Here is a 19,391-nt window from a genome sequence, read left to right as displayed (position 1 = left end):
TCAACTGTTTGTCTGAATATACTTTCCGTTCCCTTCTCTCTTTTTTCTCCTTCTGGTATGCCCATTATTCTTATATTGCTCTTTCTGATGGAGTCAGAAAGTTCTTGTAGAGTTCTTTCATTTCTTTTAAGTCTCAAGTCTCTTTCTTCTTCAATCTGTGACGTCTTCGATGTCACTGATTCTTTATTCCATCTGGTCATATCTACTGCCTAAGCTGGTTATTTCGTTCTTCATTTCTTCTATTGAGTTCTTAATCTCCAGACTTTCTATTTGGTTCTTTTTTAAAATTTCAATCTCTTTGGTAAAATATTCATGTTGTTCTTTGATTGTGTTTCTGAGTTCATTAAACTGCCTTTCTATGTTTTCTTGCATCTCGTTGAGTTTTTTCAGAATTGCAATCTTGAATTCTCTGTCATTTAAGTCACATATTTCCATATCTTTAAGTTTATTTTCTGGAGACTTTTCACTTTCTTTCTGAGCTATCTTGTTGCCTTGGTTATTCCTGACAATTAATGATTTATAATTTCTCTTCCTAGACATCTACAGGAGTGGCTTCTGCAACAGGTTGATAGGAAGAGGTCTTTCTTTGTTTTCAGTACTTCTTGGTAGAATGTTTTATTTTTTCTCCGACTGCAGCCCTCTTTTTCTCTTTCACACTGTAGTGTTATGTTTTCTCTGCACTATTCCAGCTTCTCACACAATGGTGGGATTTCCTGGAAGGCGGGCTTCTCCTCTGTTAACAGTTCACCTGGATCACAGGGCACCACGTCCCTGTGGGGATGTGGAAAGCTTTTGAAGTTCCAAAACTCTTCCTGCACCAGATTCAGAGCCCCTGTGTTTCAGCAGTTCTGTTTACTCCTGCAGGGATCCACCCAGATAGATGGGGACAGGGATGGGGTGAGTTGTGAGAATTGGCCCAGAGCAATGGCAGTGACTACCACCATAGCCAGTCCTGCCGCCACAGCTCCCTCCCCTTTGCCAGAACTAGTTGGCTGCAAATCTGCGTCTGTGGACCACAGTTCTCAGAACTGAAAATCTTCTGTTCTTTTGATCTGACACTGCTACTGTTCTACTTCTAGCTCTGGGGAGGTGGGGGCGTGGCAAGCTCTAGGAGGGTGGGGTTGGGACGGCTAGAGTCATTGCCTAAGTCTTCCATTCTCTGCTGGTGTGAGGGCTTCAACCACCGTTTTCAGCCGTCTTCCCTCAGTCTTTGCTCAGAGGTCTCTGCCGTGAGCGTTGGGTTCAGCTATGTTATATGCTGTCCCCTCAACCCTGTGGGCCGTAAACGGGACCCTAGCCGACTGAGTTCTTCCCTCTCCTGCAGCTGCGGTAATTCCCGGATGCAGCGATCTCAGAGCACTAAGCTAGGTCTGCATCCTGCACCCCGCATAGCTCTATCTCCGCACTTCTCCCTTCCCTCCTCCCCTGTTCACGCAATTTGCTAACCTTCATTTGGGGCTGCCTGCGGGGTGTCAGCTCTCACTCCCCACATAAAAATGCAGAATGTGCCTAGGCCAAAAAGGAACACGCACAGAGCCATAGGTAAGGCCAAAAAGGAACACCCATGGAGCCATACCACTATTGTCTCACTGGAGCCTGGATGTGTGACCTGCTGCCCGCTTTTCTGGCAACTGACCGACTCCCCAGAGCAGCTGCGACAGCCATATCAGTGGCCAATTGGCCTACCGGCCACAGCCGACAGCTAACCAGCCACACCCTATGGCCATCCACTACCCAAGCCAGCACGCCTCCGCATGAGGTCGAGAGCCTGGAAACTGCTCTCCGGGCCTTTGTCCACACACCCACCTTTAGGTGAATTCAGTAGTGAGCTTCTTCGTCTTTCCTGTCTGCTGTGCATGGGGTCCTTTATGGAGTTATAGTTGTTCAGTTTGTTTTAAATTCCAGGGGAGATTTCCAGAGACTCTCCTCCTGCCGCCATTTTGATGATGTCACCTCTGTCTCACAGTTTTGAGGAGTGTAGTAAGGTATATTATAAGGTACACCTTTGCTGGAATTTGTCTGAAGTTTTTCTCATGACTAGACTGGGGTTATGGGTTCATGGGAGGAAGACCACAGAGGTAAAGTGCCATTATCTTCATATCATGTCAAGGGTACAGAATATCAACATGACTTATCATTGTTGATGTTTGTTTTTTTATTGTTTATATTTCCTCCCTTTTGATTAAGATCTTTCCTTGAAAACACTGTTAATTAATCATCAGAGAGCAGTACTGATCAGTTATTGAAAGCATCATTGGTCTTCTATTGTCAGGATGGCTCATTTTGGGTATGTCATGCCACTGTCGGTCCCTTGTCACAAGGAAGACTTATTCCCAGTATATCATGTCCCACATAGGAGGGAAAGTAGTTTGTTTTTTGCTTAGAAGCTTTAGGCACATTTGAGCAACAAGGGTGCCAGCACAGAGGAAGGCTTTACTGTCATGTTTCTAGGGGCAAGCAAATATCTTGTGTAGTTTCTTAAGGTTGTTCATATGAAGTCTCATAGGCCTTAGTAATCATTTCAAAATGTTGAGCAACCGTTATTAGAGTAGTGTCTTTTTAACATCAAGCTATGCAAAACAAACAAAGATTTATAACAGCAAAAATTTCTATAATAACACATAAGATGTTAAGGTCAATTTGAAGAACAGATCTGAAATGAGAGGCAATACCCGAGGGCAGGCAGCTGAAGGTATTAAAGAACTATGACGTTGTCAGCTGGCACTGCATTTAATTATTTGGCTTGTGCCTGGATTTCATCTATTAATATTTCCAATTCTAGTTACCACAGGTCTCCCAGTAATGATTTCAAGAGGAAAAAATCAATGTTTACCAAAGAGAGTAGATCTTAAGTAACACTAAGGAAAGGGCTTTAGGCCAAGGCAGATAAAAAGATTCAATTAATTTTGTTAACTGAGTTTTGCTTACCTCATTCATTTGTTCTACAATTCCAGAAGAATGGAGATAATAAGCATAATGGACATGTTGTAATATTGGACGAATTTCACATACCTGGTATAGCGTTTGTCCTGTAGAGTGGGTTCCCCCATCACTATGCAGCTCTGTGGGGGTTCTCCAAATTGGAAAATCCTTTCTAGAAGTATTTTAGTGGTTGTTGTGACTATAGTCATAGGAATGCTTCTACCCAATGAAAATACATACCATTCATCACTAGCACATATTTATTCTTGAGAAAGGTCAATTGGATTAAATTCACTTTTCAAACCTTAATTCTAGCCTATCAAATAACAATTCTAGCATATCGAATAGGCCTAATTAATTTAATTTCCCTCTGTTGTAAAGAGAGATTCCTTAGGAAAATGTCTCAAGTTATTTTCACATTAAGGTTAAGATTCTATTTAAAATTTGAAATTCTCAAATATATCAAATGTTTTAGAACACTGGGTCAAATAGGATCATAGGTCACTGTGCAACAATACTTAACTATTCATTTAATCATCGCAGGCAAAAATAGAAAGTTAAATAATAGCTGGTGGCAAAATTTACCTCTTTTATTATTAAGGAGATTTGGTTTACCTAAGTAATCAAAGACCTTATGAGGGAGAGCATAGGAAATCATCTTAATAAAACACAAAATATTTGTTTTCCTTTAAAATTTCTTATTAAGAGCATAGCAAAATACAGAAAAATTTTGTTCTTTTAACAGAGAGAAAAACAAATTCTAATTGTGCATCAATGTGTTTTTGATAGTAAAAGTTAAATAAATCCCTCACAATCTTGTTTAGTTTAACCGTACATAAGATTTCTTTTTCAAGATTCCTTTTCCATAAACCTTCTGTAACTTCCACAAACCTTCTACAACTTTCATAAATCCTTCAGCTTTTTCCTCTCTTATTCTGGAACAATCATTTTACTTTAGGACAAAATTACTTTCTTTTCCTTTAATAAAAATGCATTTCCATTCCTCATGCCTTCTTTTACCAAACACACATACCCTACACTTTCCGTATATTATCAATTTCAATCACCATAACACCTTCCTCTTTATTCTCATCATTTTCCAAGAGATCCCACCTCTTGCCATCCTAATGAGACTTTGCCAGATGTGTCTACATCTTAATCTGAGGCACCCTGTACTCCCCTAGCCTTGTAAAATGGCACACTAAGTCTCCAACCCATTACTCTGCTTTCCCACCTTGTCTGTTGGTCCCGAAGCTAGCCTCATTGTTGATGTTGACCTTGATCATCTGGATGTGGTATTTCTCAGTGTTCTCCTCTGTAAAGTTTCTCTTTTCTCCCCCTTCCCATACTCTTTAGAATAAAGTCATTGCACAGCTCACACTTATGAGTCGGGAGTTACGGTCCCCATTATTCTTACCTCATTTTTAATTGGAATAACTGTATTGTTTCAATAGTTTTGAAAAAGAATGGTCTATCTATCTCTTTACAGAGTCTGTGTCAGGGATGCCCCAACATTTAGTTAAGAGCTACATTTCATATCCTTAATGGCTGAAGACCACCAAATGAAGTAGGTACAGAAAGCAAAGTATCTGAGCTAAGAGAAAGGAAGAATGCCATTGCCTACACTTTTCCCTTCTCTGCTGGAAATACAAACAGCTAAGAGTCAAGAACAGTGGTGGCAACCACTATACAGTTCTTCTGAATAAGATTTTGAGACTGAAAAAGTGTGACTGAGACAGTCTTCCTGGATTTGAAGCTCAGCTCCACCATTTTCTGGCCTTTGTGACCCTCACAAATCCTTAACTTCTTTAAGACTCAGTTTTCCCAACTACAAAATGGGTGTAATGTCAGTATCTATCTAACTAGGTTGTTGAAATTATTTTGGGAGACAAACAATATAAAGCCTTTTACACTTAATAAACACATAACAATGCAATGGGGATATTAGTTAATATTAAAAAGATGTATCTTTCCTGCCTAGAAATCATGTTATCCTCTCATTGTCCTCTCTGTGCCGCTGGCATACCTTATGCCTTCGAGGGGTGGTTGGTGCTGTCTTGAACACAGGTTGGCTTTCAGTCCTCATCAAAGTAGTAAGTAATCTCGAGAGCCATGTTTTGTTGAATGAGAAGAGTTTTCTTAATTCTAAAAGCCTTCATTTACACGTTCACAGCAAAGCCTAGAGGTCATTGTGTTATAAGCCACAGTGTGGAGTCAATGGCTCTATGATATAAAGGTGGTTCCTGTGAGATGGCAATGGAAGGACAAGGGAGAAATCAGGAAAGGGAATGAGAGAAGAGACACTGAGTTTCAGAGTTTCTTACCAGTGTCAAGGATTGTTCCTGATCTGTAAGAGACGATCAGTCCCCATGTCTTGGTCTTGGGTGATGAATAAGACATTAGTTTAAAAGCTAAGACAGCTTGAGAGAGAATCTGAGTCTGCCTAGGCTGATGCTCTGCTTCTCCCCATTGGCGCCCTACCAGGCTTGCTTTGGTAGGATCGGGGGACTAGAGATAGGCTCCAGGGAGCATTGAAAAGGTCCTTCTTGTGGCATGGAAGAGTTCCTGGAAGAACCTATGAATGATTTAGAAGAGTGCTCAGAATGAAGAGTCACTGTGACTGCCCAGGATTCGCCATATATGGACGTGGTTACAGGAGTGTCATGGCAGGGGACAGCCCAGAGACGGGAGCCACAGGCAGGCCGAGCGGAGCCTCACAAGTACCAGTGGAGGGCCAGCAGTGAGACCCAGTCAGCAGAGGGAGTTTGCCAGGTTTCCTGGAGCAGTTGCCCTGCTAAAAGTTCTGAAGGGACACACCATTACTGACATCAGTGGTGGGTAAAGCTGGGGCAGAAGTCTGTGCCCCAAACTTAGATGAGAAAAGCTACTTCTCAACCAGGGATCAACAGGAGACAGCAGGGTCCGAGAGATCACAGGTGCCTATCTGGCTGGCAGGACCACCAAAGGCTCCTTCCGGACCCATCCGGGGACGTGAGAGAGTCAAGGGACAGACTGGGGGCATAGAATCCCAATGTTGACTTTGAGTTAACTGAATATTTACCTGAAAGACTCGAATTTTAAAATGGGAGAAACTATCGAAGAGTGCTTTTCTACATACCTGCACCCTTTTTGTCAGCCTAGTTTTAATTTTTGTTGTTAACCCGTTTTCCATTTTAAACTATTCTTTTCAAAATCCCTTTATTTCTTTTTCCAGTTATCCTGTTTGGGATTTAAAGTTTCATTTTACAAGTTTCAGCAGACTTGAACGTGCTGTGCTTATTTCCAAACAATTGGTTGGGTATCACAATTTAAGAAAATATTGTCAAGATCTTTAGCAAAAAAAGAGAAATGCTTCATTCTTAAACTCTTGTTGACAGTTTTCTTTCTAAAGACAATCTCTAATATTGGTTGGCTTAATAAGTAATGATGTGTTTGAATTTCCTGTTTTGAGCAAAGCCGTCAAATATACTCATGGATTTGTCTCTCTGATAAAGTAAATCTGGAATGGGTCAAATGTGAAAATATAACTACAAAGAGAGGCAGAATTAATTGCTTCTGATCATTTGCCTCCATCAGGAACATTAGTGCAGTTTGATTATTGGCTGTAACTCACACATTCTGATAATCCCAGTTTCACTTTACGATTATCTCCTTTTTCTCCCATGACATTGTGGCTTTCCTTTTGACCCTACTGTTTATAAATTGGATTCCTATATTCGCTCAGGTTCCACTTCATTTTGCTTTGGACCCTGGCCTCAGCCAGGCAGATAATTAGGACATGATGGCCCCAAATCACTGTTTAAAGTTATAAACACCAGTACTTTCCAGTTTTAAAATCCAAATAGTTATGAGTGCTTTAGGTCTTGGGAATGGGTCAGGTTGGTTTGTGCTACTCTAAAACCAACTGGGCCACTTTCCCTCTTCAAGTTGATCTTTTCTTCTTCCAGAGACTCCAATTTCAAAACTTTCCCATTTCCATAGAAAACGTTCATTATTCTATTAACAAAACTCTCACAATCTTCATGAATAGGGGCCCATAAGGATTAGAGTTCTGTTCTCAGGGACAAACTGGTACTGAAAAAACCTACCTGAAGCTCCCAGATGGTGGTTGCTGCCAGTGAGGCTCAGATCACAGCGAGTGAGGCTCCCGGAGCACCTTGTTGAACTGCAGTCTTCTAAGAACAGTATGCAATGACAGCGGCACCCGGTGAGCCTCAGACACAGGGAAAATAACTTGTTTATCCAGGAATACACAGGGGTGAGTTTGTGTCTCAGATGTCCGAGAGATAAAGACTACATCTTATTTCAACTGAAATTAACTCCCTGTATTGGGGAGGGGAAGAGGAGATGATACTTAAGAGGCACTGAGATCTACAACGGTCTTCCCCCTCCCTTGCGGGATTATAAGCAAATGACAAGCAGGTCAAATTTAGCCTTTGGGAGTCCTTTTCACTCCTGTCAGCTCCAGTTCATAATGTGTTAAAGGGCAGTTTGTGTCCTGCTGTTCTCACATTCTGGTGGATTGTTCTCCAGTCCAGGCCCCCCAGCAGCAGGAAGCTGTAGGAACCCCCAGCTGCCTGCTGGCACCCTGCTGGGCATTGGGACAGACTGCCTGTCCTCTAGGTGAGGAGAAAGTCTGAAACAAACCGCTCTATATTACAGATTGCCTTTTGGTTATGTTTCAGTTTAGGAGGTAGGCTCACATCACAGAAAGACACTTGTGCTACTGTCACTGTAACAAGTTCAAGGCTGAATACCAAACGTTCTCACTGTGACTGGGAACCTGTAGCATCCTTGTCTGTCTTTAGCTCTTGTTCCAGAAAAGAAGAGAGCAAGAACTACCCAATCACATCTCCTCTTACGGCTTTTTAATTCCACTAAGGAAAGCTTTGCTTTTTGAAAATGAAGCCTAATCATGCAGTTAGTGGGTTTTTCCCCCAATATATTTCTAAAGCTGGAATATTGTAATTTTATACATAAGTATTGCTGGAGCAGGATAGTTTAATTGAAGATAGCATCTGGACTTTACCTGATCTTAATGGTATTTTTATAAAGTTAATCTGCCCATAAGGTGATGCCCTAGAAACACGAGACTAAGTTATTGCTAGGAGAAAAAGTGTGTCCAAATACCTATAAACAGATGTAACAATACTGATAATAATGTACGTTAGAAATTAACTGTTAAACACAGGCCTATACGGAACTATCCCATAAAAGATGCCTCAAACCACTTTAATCTCCCATAGTCACAATGACAAATGAGAATGTCAAAGACCAAACACTATTGTTCTCACACTAATAAAGGCAATAATAATTCGTTCATTTTATAGTTGTCATAGTTAAATTAAACATTATTGATACATAGCTGCTGTCCACATCAACCCCCATTCAATAAAATTCAAATAAGTTTTGGCTTATGTCCCCTCCCTACTTTCACCTGGCAGTCTACGTGAGACACTCCTCTGTCCAGGAAAGGTTACACCTAATTCTTGATCACTTCAGAAAGGCTACTGTACACAACTGAGATTTTTATGAAAACACTCTGAAATACCATTTTTAGATACATCTTTCATATTAAGCTACCTTTAGCTACTATTTCATGGGTGGCAGTGCCGGCCCTGCTACTTGCTCTAAAGGTTCGTTTCAGCATCGTGCCATGTATCACACACCCTGTCCTACATGCCACAGATGCCGCCCCCCAGTATTGGTCAGTCTGGAACTTCTGACACTCACCACAGCCCTGCCGCTCTCTGCAGATGTCCAGTCCTCCCTTCCAGAGGCTTGCTGCTCTGTGACATGTCACCAGACAGAACAAGGAGAAGACGGACCGATGAAACCGGGAGTGCAATCCTGGCTCTACCACCCTCTCCCAGTCACTAAGCTCTCTACCCCAGTTTTCCATTCATCACACACTCAATAACAATAGTATCTATGGCATCTGTTGCAGAAAGGATGAATTGAGATAATAAATATCAAATGTTGGGAACAGTGCTCAGTATACACTAAACCCTCAGTGAATGTTGGCTGTTACTATTATTAAGTGGCAGGGACATGGGACATACAGCTGTGGAAAATTATCTCAAACTAATGGCAGAGTCAGTAAAGACATACAATTTCTTTTTTAAAATCCCAATTAGACTGTCTGCATTCTAACACACACACACACACACACACACACACACACACACACACACACACACCCCAAGTAAACAAAATAAGATTCAAAGTGGATATAAATTACAGTTTTTCTTTTTTTAAACAGACAGTAGTAACATACTACAGTCAGCTCACTACACACAAAAATCATGAACAGCAGCTTCTCATTAAAATCTCCTTATCCTACTCACTTACTAATGCTAACCATTAAAGAGAAAAGGTCCAGCAGGCTACACGCATGCTCTCACTCTCACAACATATTTATTGCTGTACATCCAGACCAACTTCACAGGCATCTCTGGATTAGGTACATAAAGTTCCTCTGTAGCGATTTCTGCACACGTGATCCCACAATGTCTCCATTACTGGGAGAATTTTACAAATGAAGAGATGGACAACAGGGTCATCTGTATTCAATCATCTCCTGCAAACACAGTGCAGTCGGCACCCGTGAACGGTATACCTCACTCCATCTCTTCAGCATTTTCCAGAATTCAGTACACTAGCAACAACAAAACCAGACCACAGCAAAACCACACCACTGTAAAACCTATCAATGCAAAACAAACCCACAAAAAGACAGAAACCCACAACCCCTCCGCACCCCAATCCAAGTCTTGGTATGTCTTGTGTTTTTACAGTAATACTGCTCTCCCCACTTTTTATGGAATCCAGTCCTGGAAATGACACTGTACAAGGGAGAAAGCTGGCCCCCAGGTGAAGCTTCTAGGAAAAGTAAAGCACAGCAAGACCCAAAGTTAATGTCAATACTTGTTATTTCTGCCCCACATGCTAAGTCATGTCAGGTGAAAACAAAAGTCAAACTTTACTACTTAAAATGTTCTTCACACTATAACAGTATCAAAACAACTTATTAAAACAAAAATAACAAATATACTAAAACAATTTTTTAAAAAATCACCAGAATCCCACCTTACTCTCATACAACAAATATTTCTCTATTATAAATTTCACTCTTTAGAAAGGATCACACTATTCTGGAGACTTCCCAAAGCAAAAACCAGGTTCTCTTCCTGTTTGTTGGGTTCTGAATAGCTCAGGCAATGAAATGAGGGGGTGGTCATGCCTCTGCCTAACCACATCCCTGTTTTACCCGAAGTGAAGTGAAATCTTAGGTGTGGGTGCAGTGAACCTGGGAGTGGAAATGTGAAGAGGCGCCTCCCTCACAGAAACCCCCAGGGAATTCAATGCACATTTAGGTTCGGGAGCACAGTCCCAGGATGAAGAATGAGCCTGTGGACTTCTGGCCCGAGTCCTTCCTGGACTTGTTAGAAGAGGGACCAAAAAGCTGATGTTGGCCAGTGATGCAGATTCTCCTTGAAGATCAGTGCAGAGGAAGCTAAAGCCTTTTTAACAAACGGGTGTTTGGTTTTCAAAAACAGTTATGGGTAAGGATGACCTTATCCTCCACTGAGCTGCTTTCCAGTTCAGTCAGCTCTTTGTTTTGCTAACTGCTGGCACTCCCACCCCCTTCCACAGCTGTCCTTGGGGTGCTGGATCAAACTAGCGATGCTCAATTTTAGGGAAGAAATGGCGGCACTCAGGAGCAGAGTGCTCAGAAGTGGTTATTTATATACAGAATTCACTATATTCCTTAGGCATCAGAGTAAAATCGCATTTTGTTCAAATTTGAAAAATAAACAAATCTATCCTTCAAAAAGCCATCAAGTGATTTATCAAAATACATCTTTCACAGGATAAATTCAAAATTCATTAGCACATGTATGAGCTAACTTTGCTTGTGTCACACAATCTACTGCCTTACTCCAAGTGTTATTCTCCGTTCACCTCCGAATTAATTTTGCTTTTCTGCGTGCATCAGTGCTTCCTTGTTTCTTCTTATTAGGGGAGGAAGGGTGTCAGGTGAAAAAAGAAAGATAATTCACAATGAAGATTCTGAAATCTCGTTCTCACGGAGATGTCCAGTAGGAATTAGAAATATGCCTCGGCCCATGTGTTTAGACAGGGGTCTAGGCTAATAACTCGAGAGCTTGTCATTGCAGACACATAACTATACATATACGTCCCAGGATGCCCATATCATGTTTTTTTTAGCATCCATGTCACCATATGTCTGTACCAAATAATTATATAACAGTATTACAAAAACAGCACATTTCCAGAGGTGAATCTCTAGTAACTCTAAAATTTGACCAGAGAAACAGGAGAAACTCAAACCTAACTCCATTTTTTTTTTTTTTTTTTTTGAGGCTAAGTTTGCCTTTTTCATTGATGATTTAGTAGCTGACTATCATGGCACTCTCTCTGGCAGATAGCATACAGGTACAGGTATCACCATTAATATGCACCACAGCCTTTACCAAAGCAATTTGTCTACCTCTGCATGAAACCTTCCCTGGGAATGACCATGCATGTGCTGTGTATACGAGATGCACCTCAGATTGAATGACACAAGTGAAGAGGCGAGCGCATCACATATAAAGTATCATGAGACAACGCGGTTGAACTGTCCCAGCACGAGAAGTAGACAGGGGAGTAAATTCCAGAGTTAAATCCAATCACAGATGATCAGAAAACACTATAGTTGAAATCTAGTCCAGAGCGCCCCAAAGTCGGGTGTAGAAAAGTGGAATTAAATGAATCTAGGACCTAAATTAGAGTTAAGAAGTAACTGCATTTTAATCAAATGCCTTAATACCTTAAAAATGCTAAAAATTGTGTCAAAGTTGAGCTTGTGGTTTATACGCAAGACTAAACACACACGTCTCCATTTGCCAAGTACAAGAGACAATTTAAAAACAGAAAGATGTGAATGGTCTCAAAGTTCTAGAATAAAATTGTACACGAGGCACACACACCTGAGTACGGATACAAACCACATCACTACTACACACTCACTGGAATCAGGAGCTGTTCCACAGCCAAATGCTGACTGACCAGGCTGTTGTCCTAACACAGGAGGGTGGCCACTGCTTGATGTTACCCCAATAGCAGGTGGTATGGGCTGAGAACCAGCAGAAAACAATGCTCCAGATAATAGAAATCGAAAGCCTGGGGGATTCGTCTGGCTGGCACCTTGACTTTGTCCAAACGTTGGGATCTGGTTCGCACCAAATGATGGACTTACAGGTGATGATGAAGGTCCAGGGTCTGATAATCGAAATCCCTAGAAGCCCAAAGAAACACTTGAATCTCCATGACAGCTAAAATGAGATAATGCTCAGAAACTCTCCACAAACTCAGAAGTAAATTCCAAGCTTTGTTTCAGACTCTTACTTTGTGGAACAAATGCCACCAGCTTTGAATGATGATTCTAGGAATTTTAGGAATACAATTCTCTCTACCACTGCTTAATAAAACAAACTCCATATAAACAAAACCTTCTGTTAACAAGACCCAACCTTCCTAGTCAAAATTGGTATGTGAAGGGAATATATCTGAGAAAACAGCTGACCTCTTATCAGAAAGTTAACACATTGCAAAAATCAGCTAATGTAATCATGAATATACCGCATAATGAGGTCAAATGTCTAATAAAATAAACCCCAGTGTCTTGTTCCTTAGACTTACATCTCAGAAAGAACTCTCGGAAAAATGAAAGGTAACATTTTTGCTGAGGTTAGAAAAACTGCTTCCAACAGTTAATTATATTAAACTTGAACAAAAATGTACATTGTACCAGATGGTAAATAACTCCAACACCAATTTATTACTCAAAACTCCTCATGGGTGTTCATCTTTTGATTCTCTATTTAGTAGTTTTAGACAAAAACTACTCATCCCTATTTCCTAAATTCATATTTCCCTTTTGTCAGGTATATGTTTCATTTGTTTACAATTTTTAATTCCAAAGTGTTCATGGGTGTTCAACTTGTTTGACGGAAACACCTATATGTTGCCTTTATTTTTGATGGATGAAATTTGGCTAGTGATAGAATTCTAGCTTCAAAGCCATTTTCATTTTGAGGACACTGCTCTACTGTTTTGAGCATTTGATGTTGCAAACTAAAAGTCGGAATGTAATCTAATCAGTTCATGTGTGGCCAACAGCTCTTCTCTCTCTGAAAGCGTTCCGATTTTGGCTTTGGTGCCCTAAAATTTCAGTAATCTTTAGCAATGACTGCACTACTTCTATGTTTAAGACCAATGTCTTGCTGTACCTCTAGAAAATTTTCTGCTGTCACTTCTGTGACATTTCCTCCATAGTGCTCTCATCTTCTAAACACTCTTAGCCCAATGGAACTTGTGGATCTAGCTTAGATCAACCTCTCTGTACTTTTGCAGTGTGTTCTGCAAACTTCCTGTTCACTAATCTGATCATCAGCTATGGTTTTTCTGCTACTTGGTCCTTCCTCCAAGCTGTGGGTCCTTCCTCCTCCTTTTCTTGCTGTCCAAGATTAGACAGCCTAAACTGAAATGGAGCCAAAGAAATTGGATGCCTTAAACCAGAAGAAAGTCCAAACTGAAAATAATCATTCTTGCTTTTTTTAAAATACTTTTTATTTAAATTTTATTTTTTAATGGGATATATATGGCAAGCATGTCTCTTCCCAAGGCTGATGAGCTCCAAGTTGTTGTCTGTGGAGTACACAGCTCAGCTCTGGGTCCATTTCTCGCTTTTATTCTAAGTTGGAGGGGTACAGCCCACCATCCCAGTGGGACTTGAACGCACAGTCTTGTTATTAATTGCTGGAACTCTCACCAACCGTATAATCTGTCTGCCCATCTTACTGTCTTTTTTAGCTTCTTCAGGTTTAGAATCAGACGAAACTCTAAATTTGTAACGTCTTTTTGCCTTAGAAAATTTAATGTCATCATTCTTGCGTTTTAAAGACCCAGGATCTGATGACACGGTTATTTTCAAGCCTTCTGGCCCTCCAATTTGAACATATCTAGTGCTTGTTAAAATCTGTGAAGACGTAGATGAGGACGATGAGACAGGACGCTGGAAGGATGGGGCTGCTGGGTTTGAAGACGAGAAAGATGTGCCAAAGCCTTCAAACACATGAAAGACATGGAATTAATGATATCCTCACAAACAAATGTTAAACCTTATAAAGCAAAGGGGCAGAGGAATAACTTTGAAAAGTCCTGCTTTGAGGAATTAGCATAAAATGACAGACGGCATTTTGTCAATATATATAAAAAATTAAAGGCATACATATCCTTTGACCCAGCAATTCTACCATTGAGTCTTTACTTTAAAGATAAACTGGGAGACATGGAAAATGCCATATACCATCCAGGTAGCCATAAGTGAAGACTGAAGAATATGTGTCCACGGTAATCCATGATAAAACCAAGGGGCAGAAAGGCAACAACGTACACAACCTTCACTCACAAAGTAGAGGGAAATAACAATATACAGAGTAAGAGCATATTTGCTTATGATGTCCACAGAGAAACTTTGAAACAGTTGTGAGAAAATCACCACAGCTATGGCTGTTGTTTGATAGGGGAGGAAGGAGGGAAAATGAGCCAATGGGGACAAGAGGTAGACTTTTCACTATGAATCTTCTCATAATTTGATTTTTAAGTCTTGTGAATGTGTTATTTACCCAAACATTTTTAAAAAATCTGTTTTAGTGTCAACAACCTGAGGAATTACAGGAATAGAAGCAATACTTCAAAACATAAACAATACCAAAGTATGATTAAAAGAAAAAAACGGTGAATGTTTAAATTTTTAAAAATTTCTCACAGTAAAAGACACATTGCCATTAATCCCCCTCAAAATATTCCCCTTCACTTCACTCACGTTTGTCCCATCATTCTTGCCACTTACTGAAGCAGTTCTGAAAGTTCTCTTTCGTGAGTGTGTCTAGTTGCACTGTCATGGCTGCCTCGATATCCTAAATCATTTTGACTGTGGGGAAGAGCCAGAAGTCACATCATTCCAGATCTGATAAATAAGGTGGATGAGCCCAAACCATAATGTTTTGACAAAAATTGCCATATACCAGAAGCGATGTGTGACACAGAGCATTATCATGATGGAGGATGATTTACGACACATTTTAAAACACACCTTCTCTCACCTGTAGCTCACACCTGACTAACTGCACTGAACAAGTTGAAACTTGTCACACACTGTTACTAAGGTTTGACGTGCTGCTTCCCATATTAAAGATCCCTGCCTTTCTGTTGGATGGCCCTCGACAGCAGCATTCGCTGTATTTGTTGATCACAATAGAAAGGCTCCGTGTCATACATCGCTTCTGGTACGGCAATTTCTGTCCAATGAAAACATTATGGTGTGTCCTCATCCACCTTCTTAAGGGGATCTGGCACGGTGAGACTCCTGGCTCTTCCCCAAATTCAAAATGAACATGAAAAGTAAATGTTTTGAATTGATTCAAGACATCTAGGAAGCCATGACAGAGCAACTAAAGACACTCACGAAAGGCGACTTCCAGAACTACCACAAGAACGATGGGATAAATGTGTTCAAAGTGAGGGGGAGGACTTTGAGGGGGATTAATGGCAATGTGTGTTTTACTGTAATAATTTTTGTTAATGTCAACATTCACCATATTTTTTTTATCATACTTCACACTATAGTAATGAGACCAAAATCTTGGTTTCATAATGCTTTTCTGTAGCTGACTGAATAGAAATGAAGCACTTGACTGAGTGACTCAAAACAGGAATTGCTAAAGGGTCCACGATATTTATCCTGAGCTCTGCTAACCTGTGTATAAATAAAGACAAATGACAGACAAGCTTTCCAAGCCCTCATCTTCAGAAATCCCTCTTTAATGATTACACACCCTACTTTCTTACCCTAAGAAAATTAATTAAAAACCTGCATCAGATTTTCAGGAACTAATGACAATCCACCTGGACTCTAAAATACCTCAGGTGATATTACACAGAAAGCTAAAAGCAGAGGTGCCAAAGACAATAATTAGTTATCACCTCTGCCTCAAATGTTTAAATGCAGGGCAATTACTGTGCTACAGGTAGAGAATATGGGAACGGGACCATGATGTAACTGCTACAGAAGGAACTAAAGGACACTGGAAACAGCGATCTTCCTAAAGTCTTTCTCAAAAGTTTTCACTGCAATGTCTCTCATATGAAATATGGAATAATTCATATATGAATAAGAAGACTCGAAAATTCTGGTTCCACATACATTAGCATAAATTACTTTCAAAGGTTCTTCCTATGTTTATGTAACAAAATAATAAGAAAAATATTATTCTGGAACATACTCTGGGGAATTAAAGCCCAAGTCTAGATTACTTATAATAAAGTTCTAGGGGTATAAATTTCAGTCCCATAAAAGAAAGGAAATCCATCTAGATGCCAAAGGATTGTTAAAAGTTAAAATTAAAAAGCTAAAACTATCTCAAATTCAGTAACACGAGACACAATAGTTCTTTATCTAGCTGCAGAAAAGATACATCACTGCTGACAACCAAATAAATAATCCAAATTCACAGTAATTCAGAAGTAAGTATGAACTAAAAGACGAGGACAATACCCCATTTTACATAACATTTCAATAGAGAATGAATAATTTTAAAACTGAAGCTTTTTGCAAACATGTCACTTTAAAATGGCAATACCAGAAGGCTTTTTACGAACTCCTCACCTTTAAACTCAGAATTTGTGCCTGGCTTTTCACTTTTACAGGTTACACATTCAATTGCATTTGCTTTATTCTGCACTAGGCAAACTTCACAGGACCAGCCTCCCTCGGGTTTCTTGAACTTATCCAATCCTAGGCAGCTTCCCGAGGAGAGAAACGCAGGGACAGTGCTGTTGATTGAAGAACGTACTGAATGGCCTAAAAAACAGTGGGGAAACACAGGAAAATTCTAATTTACTTTATGTCAATATCTTACTGACACCACTAAGTCTAAATGTTCAATTTTTATTAGTGTTTTTGATTAGGATAGAGACAATGCCAGAATATAAACATTACATTGTGAAAAACACCATAGCCATCTTAGAGTTCTTTGAATCTTATGAATCAGCAGCGCACACTCACCTTGCTCGGTGAGAAATACCCACTTAACCATAAGTTAGAATAATAGCCATGGATTACCAAAAAATCATACACACAAATCAGAGCTGAACAGACGAAATTTTCCTTTAAAATCTTTATCAAATTTATTTAAACAGTAATGAATTACAAAACATAAGATATAAAGAGTAGGCAATATCCTAACACAGATAATACACAGCCACAGACCATGTTAAATGCAAGATTTCAAAGCACAGGTCACAACCTTTAAAATGATCATTTTTGCATTAAAGTGTTCTACTGTCCACTATTGAACACCTACTGTGTTCATGGCATTTCTATCATAAGCTAGCCATTTAACAGACAGTTATTAAGCATCATAATGTACTTGGGATCTGGGGACATAAAGATGAATAAAATCTTGCTTAACTTCTAAAGTAAAACAAATGCACAGTAGCACCTCACCCTCGTGGAAAGTGGTAAATGATCTAATACAAGAGGACAAAGAAGAAAGAAATGACTAAGGGGCATGCGGAGGATCCACACAGGTGAGATTTAAATTGTTAAGCAGAACTAGCAAGTATGTGTGGAGAGGAGGTAGCATAGGAAACATGGCTCAGCAAAGTACGTGTATGCAGAAATAAAGTGCTAAGAGTGGAGCCTTTCATTCTGGAACCCCCAATTCTCTAAATGGTCTCCAGTTGAAGTCGCTTCTCCCAGTGACCTGAGCTCACCATTTTATTGCCAATAAAACTGCTGCCTGAGTTTCCATCTTTGGTTCACTACCCATCTCACAAGCTCTCATCCACTTGGATGGTTTTAAATACCAAAAAAAACAGTTTCCTGACTTCTACCTACAATCCACACTCTGAGCTTTATCCCTGTAGTCTCTTCACCATCCACCTGATTAGCTCGGCTAGATGGTTCGTCTTCCCTGACATGTTTCTCAAGCCGTCTTCATTCTCTTTTCCTGACTAGCCATCTGCTACTATTCTAGTTCAAGCTCCCTTTATTTCTTGAATAAGAGCCTTCTTATGGAGACCTCTGGTTTTGGTTCCTTAAATCCATCCTCCCAAGAAGCAACCAGTGTCATCATTTTCCTGTGTGGTTAGTCCTTTAAAATAAATTAACTGCTGCAAAGTTTTATTGCTGCCACTCCCTTAATGGAAGAGTCCTCAGTGTTAAGAGGTCTTTTCTATTCACTCTGCTCACTCATTTTCCATCATTATTATTGCCATGACATATTAGAAAACTGTTGGATAATGACTCACAAATCTGTACCTCTAGCCCAGAAAGTCCATTATCAGTATATCCAAAGGCCTCACATGTATCTGAAAGTCAATGTCAGCAGCTTGAATCAACGTCTTCCACTACACCTTATTCTACATCCTCACCCTTATGTGATTTCCTTCGCGCACATCACCATTATCTTTGCCTGTATTATCCACACTTCCTAAATGTGCCCTGGTCTCCTAATTTTGTCACATCCAAATGTGGCCCTCATAAAGCTACCAAGTGATTTATCAAATTACAATTTGATCGTATCACTTCTCTATTTAAAACGATGGCTCATCTTTCACAGGATGATTTCAAGCTTCATTAATACATGAATGAGCTACCGTTCCTTGTGTCTCACAATTTATTGCCTGACTCAAAGTTTTTACTCTCCCTTCAGCTCAGAATTAATTTCACTTTCATGCATCCATCAGAGCTTCTTTTTATTATTATTATTATTGTTATTGTTATTATTATTATTATTTTAGGGTAGGAAAGTTTTCAGGTGGGAAGAGAAAGAAAATTCAGAATGAAAATTCTGAAATGTCATTCTCATGGAGATGTCCAAGGTCATAAAAACAGGGCTCAGAACTCCTGATATGATATGGATCTAGGCTACAAACTCAAGAGCTTGTCAATGTAAACATAAAACTACACATATGCGGCCCAGGATACTCATATCATGTTTGGTTAGGGTCCATGTCACCATATGTCTGAACAAAATAATTATATAATCATATTACAAAGACATAGCAGAGCCTTTTACAGATGTGAATATGTAGTAACTCTAAAATTTGAACAGAGAAACAGGAGAAACTCAAACCTAACTCAATTTTTCTTGCTGCTTAAGATGGCTTTTTCATTGCTGTTTCAGTAAGTGACTCTCAAGGCAGTCGTTCTGGGAGATAGCATACAGGTACAGGTATCACCATTAATATTGCGTAAGGCAATTAGTCTACCTCTTCATGAACACTTCTCTGGAAATACCGTACATGTGCTGTGTATACGAGACACACCTCAGATTGAAAGACACAAGTGAAAGCGAGTATATCACATAGAAAGTGTCATGGGACAACGCAGC

At 39.9% G+C, this 19,391-nt stretch overlaps 2 protein-coding genes across 2 annotated transcripts in view; both read right to left on the bottom strand.

Moving 5' to 3' along the window:
* LOC148755741 (nuclear pore complex protein Nup153-like) overlaps window positions 1-8,716 on the bottom strand; it is an 85,237-nt gene extending 76,521 nt beyond the window's left edge. The window contains exon 1 of the mRNA XM_088791363.1: window positions 8,656-8,716. The gene's annotated coding sequence lies outside the window, so the exon portion shown is untranslated. The remainder of the gene's footprint in view (window positions 1-8,655) is intronic.
* A 1,472-nt stretch (window positions 8,717-10,188) lies between these two features.
* Window positions 10,189-19,391, bottom strand: part of LOC109453332 (nuclear pore complex protein Nup153-like) — a 103,083-nt gene continuing 93,880 nt past the window's right edge. The window contains exons 17-20 of the mRNA XM_088789798.1: window positions 16,661-16,855; window positions 13,709-14,055; window positions 11,959-12,226; window positions 10,189-10,445 (exon numbers count right to left, since the gene is read on the bottom strand). Of these exons, the coding sequence (XP_088645924.1) occupies window positions 10,189-10,445; window positions 11,959-12,226; window positions 13,709-14,055; window positions 16,661-16,855 (1,067 nt within the window). The remainder of the gene's footprint in view (window positions 10,446-11,958; window positions 12,227-13,708; window positions 14,056-16,660; window positions 16,856-19,391) is intronic.

The sequence above is a fragment of the Rhinolophus sinicus genome, chromosome 14, assembly GCF_057876585.1.
Source record: "Rhinolophus sinicus isolate RSI-liver-muscle chromosome 14, RSI-T2T, whole genome shotgun sequence".
In the NCBI taxonomy this organism is placed as follows: Eukaryota; Metazoa; Chordata; class Mammalia; order Chiroptera; family Rhinolophidae; genus Rhinolophus; species Rhinolophus sinicus.
Note: the sequence above shows the minus strand (reverse complement) of the source record. Positions and strands in the feature narration are given on the sequence as shown.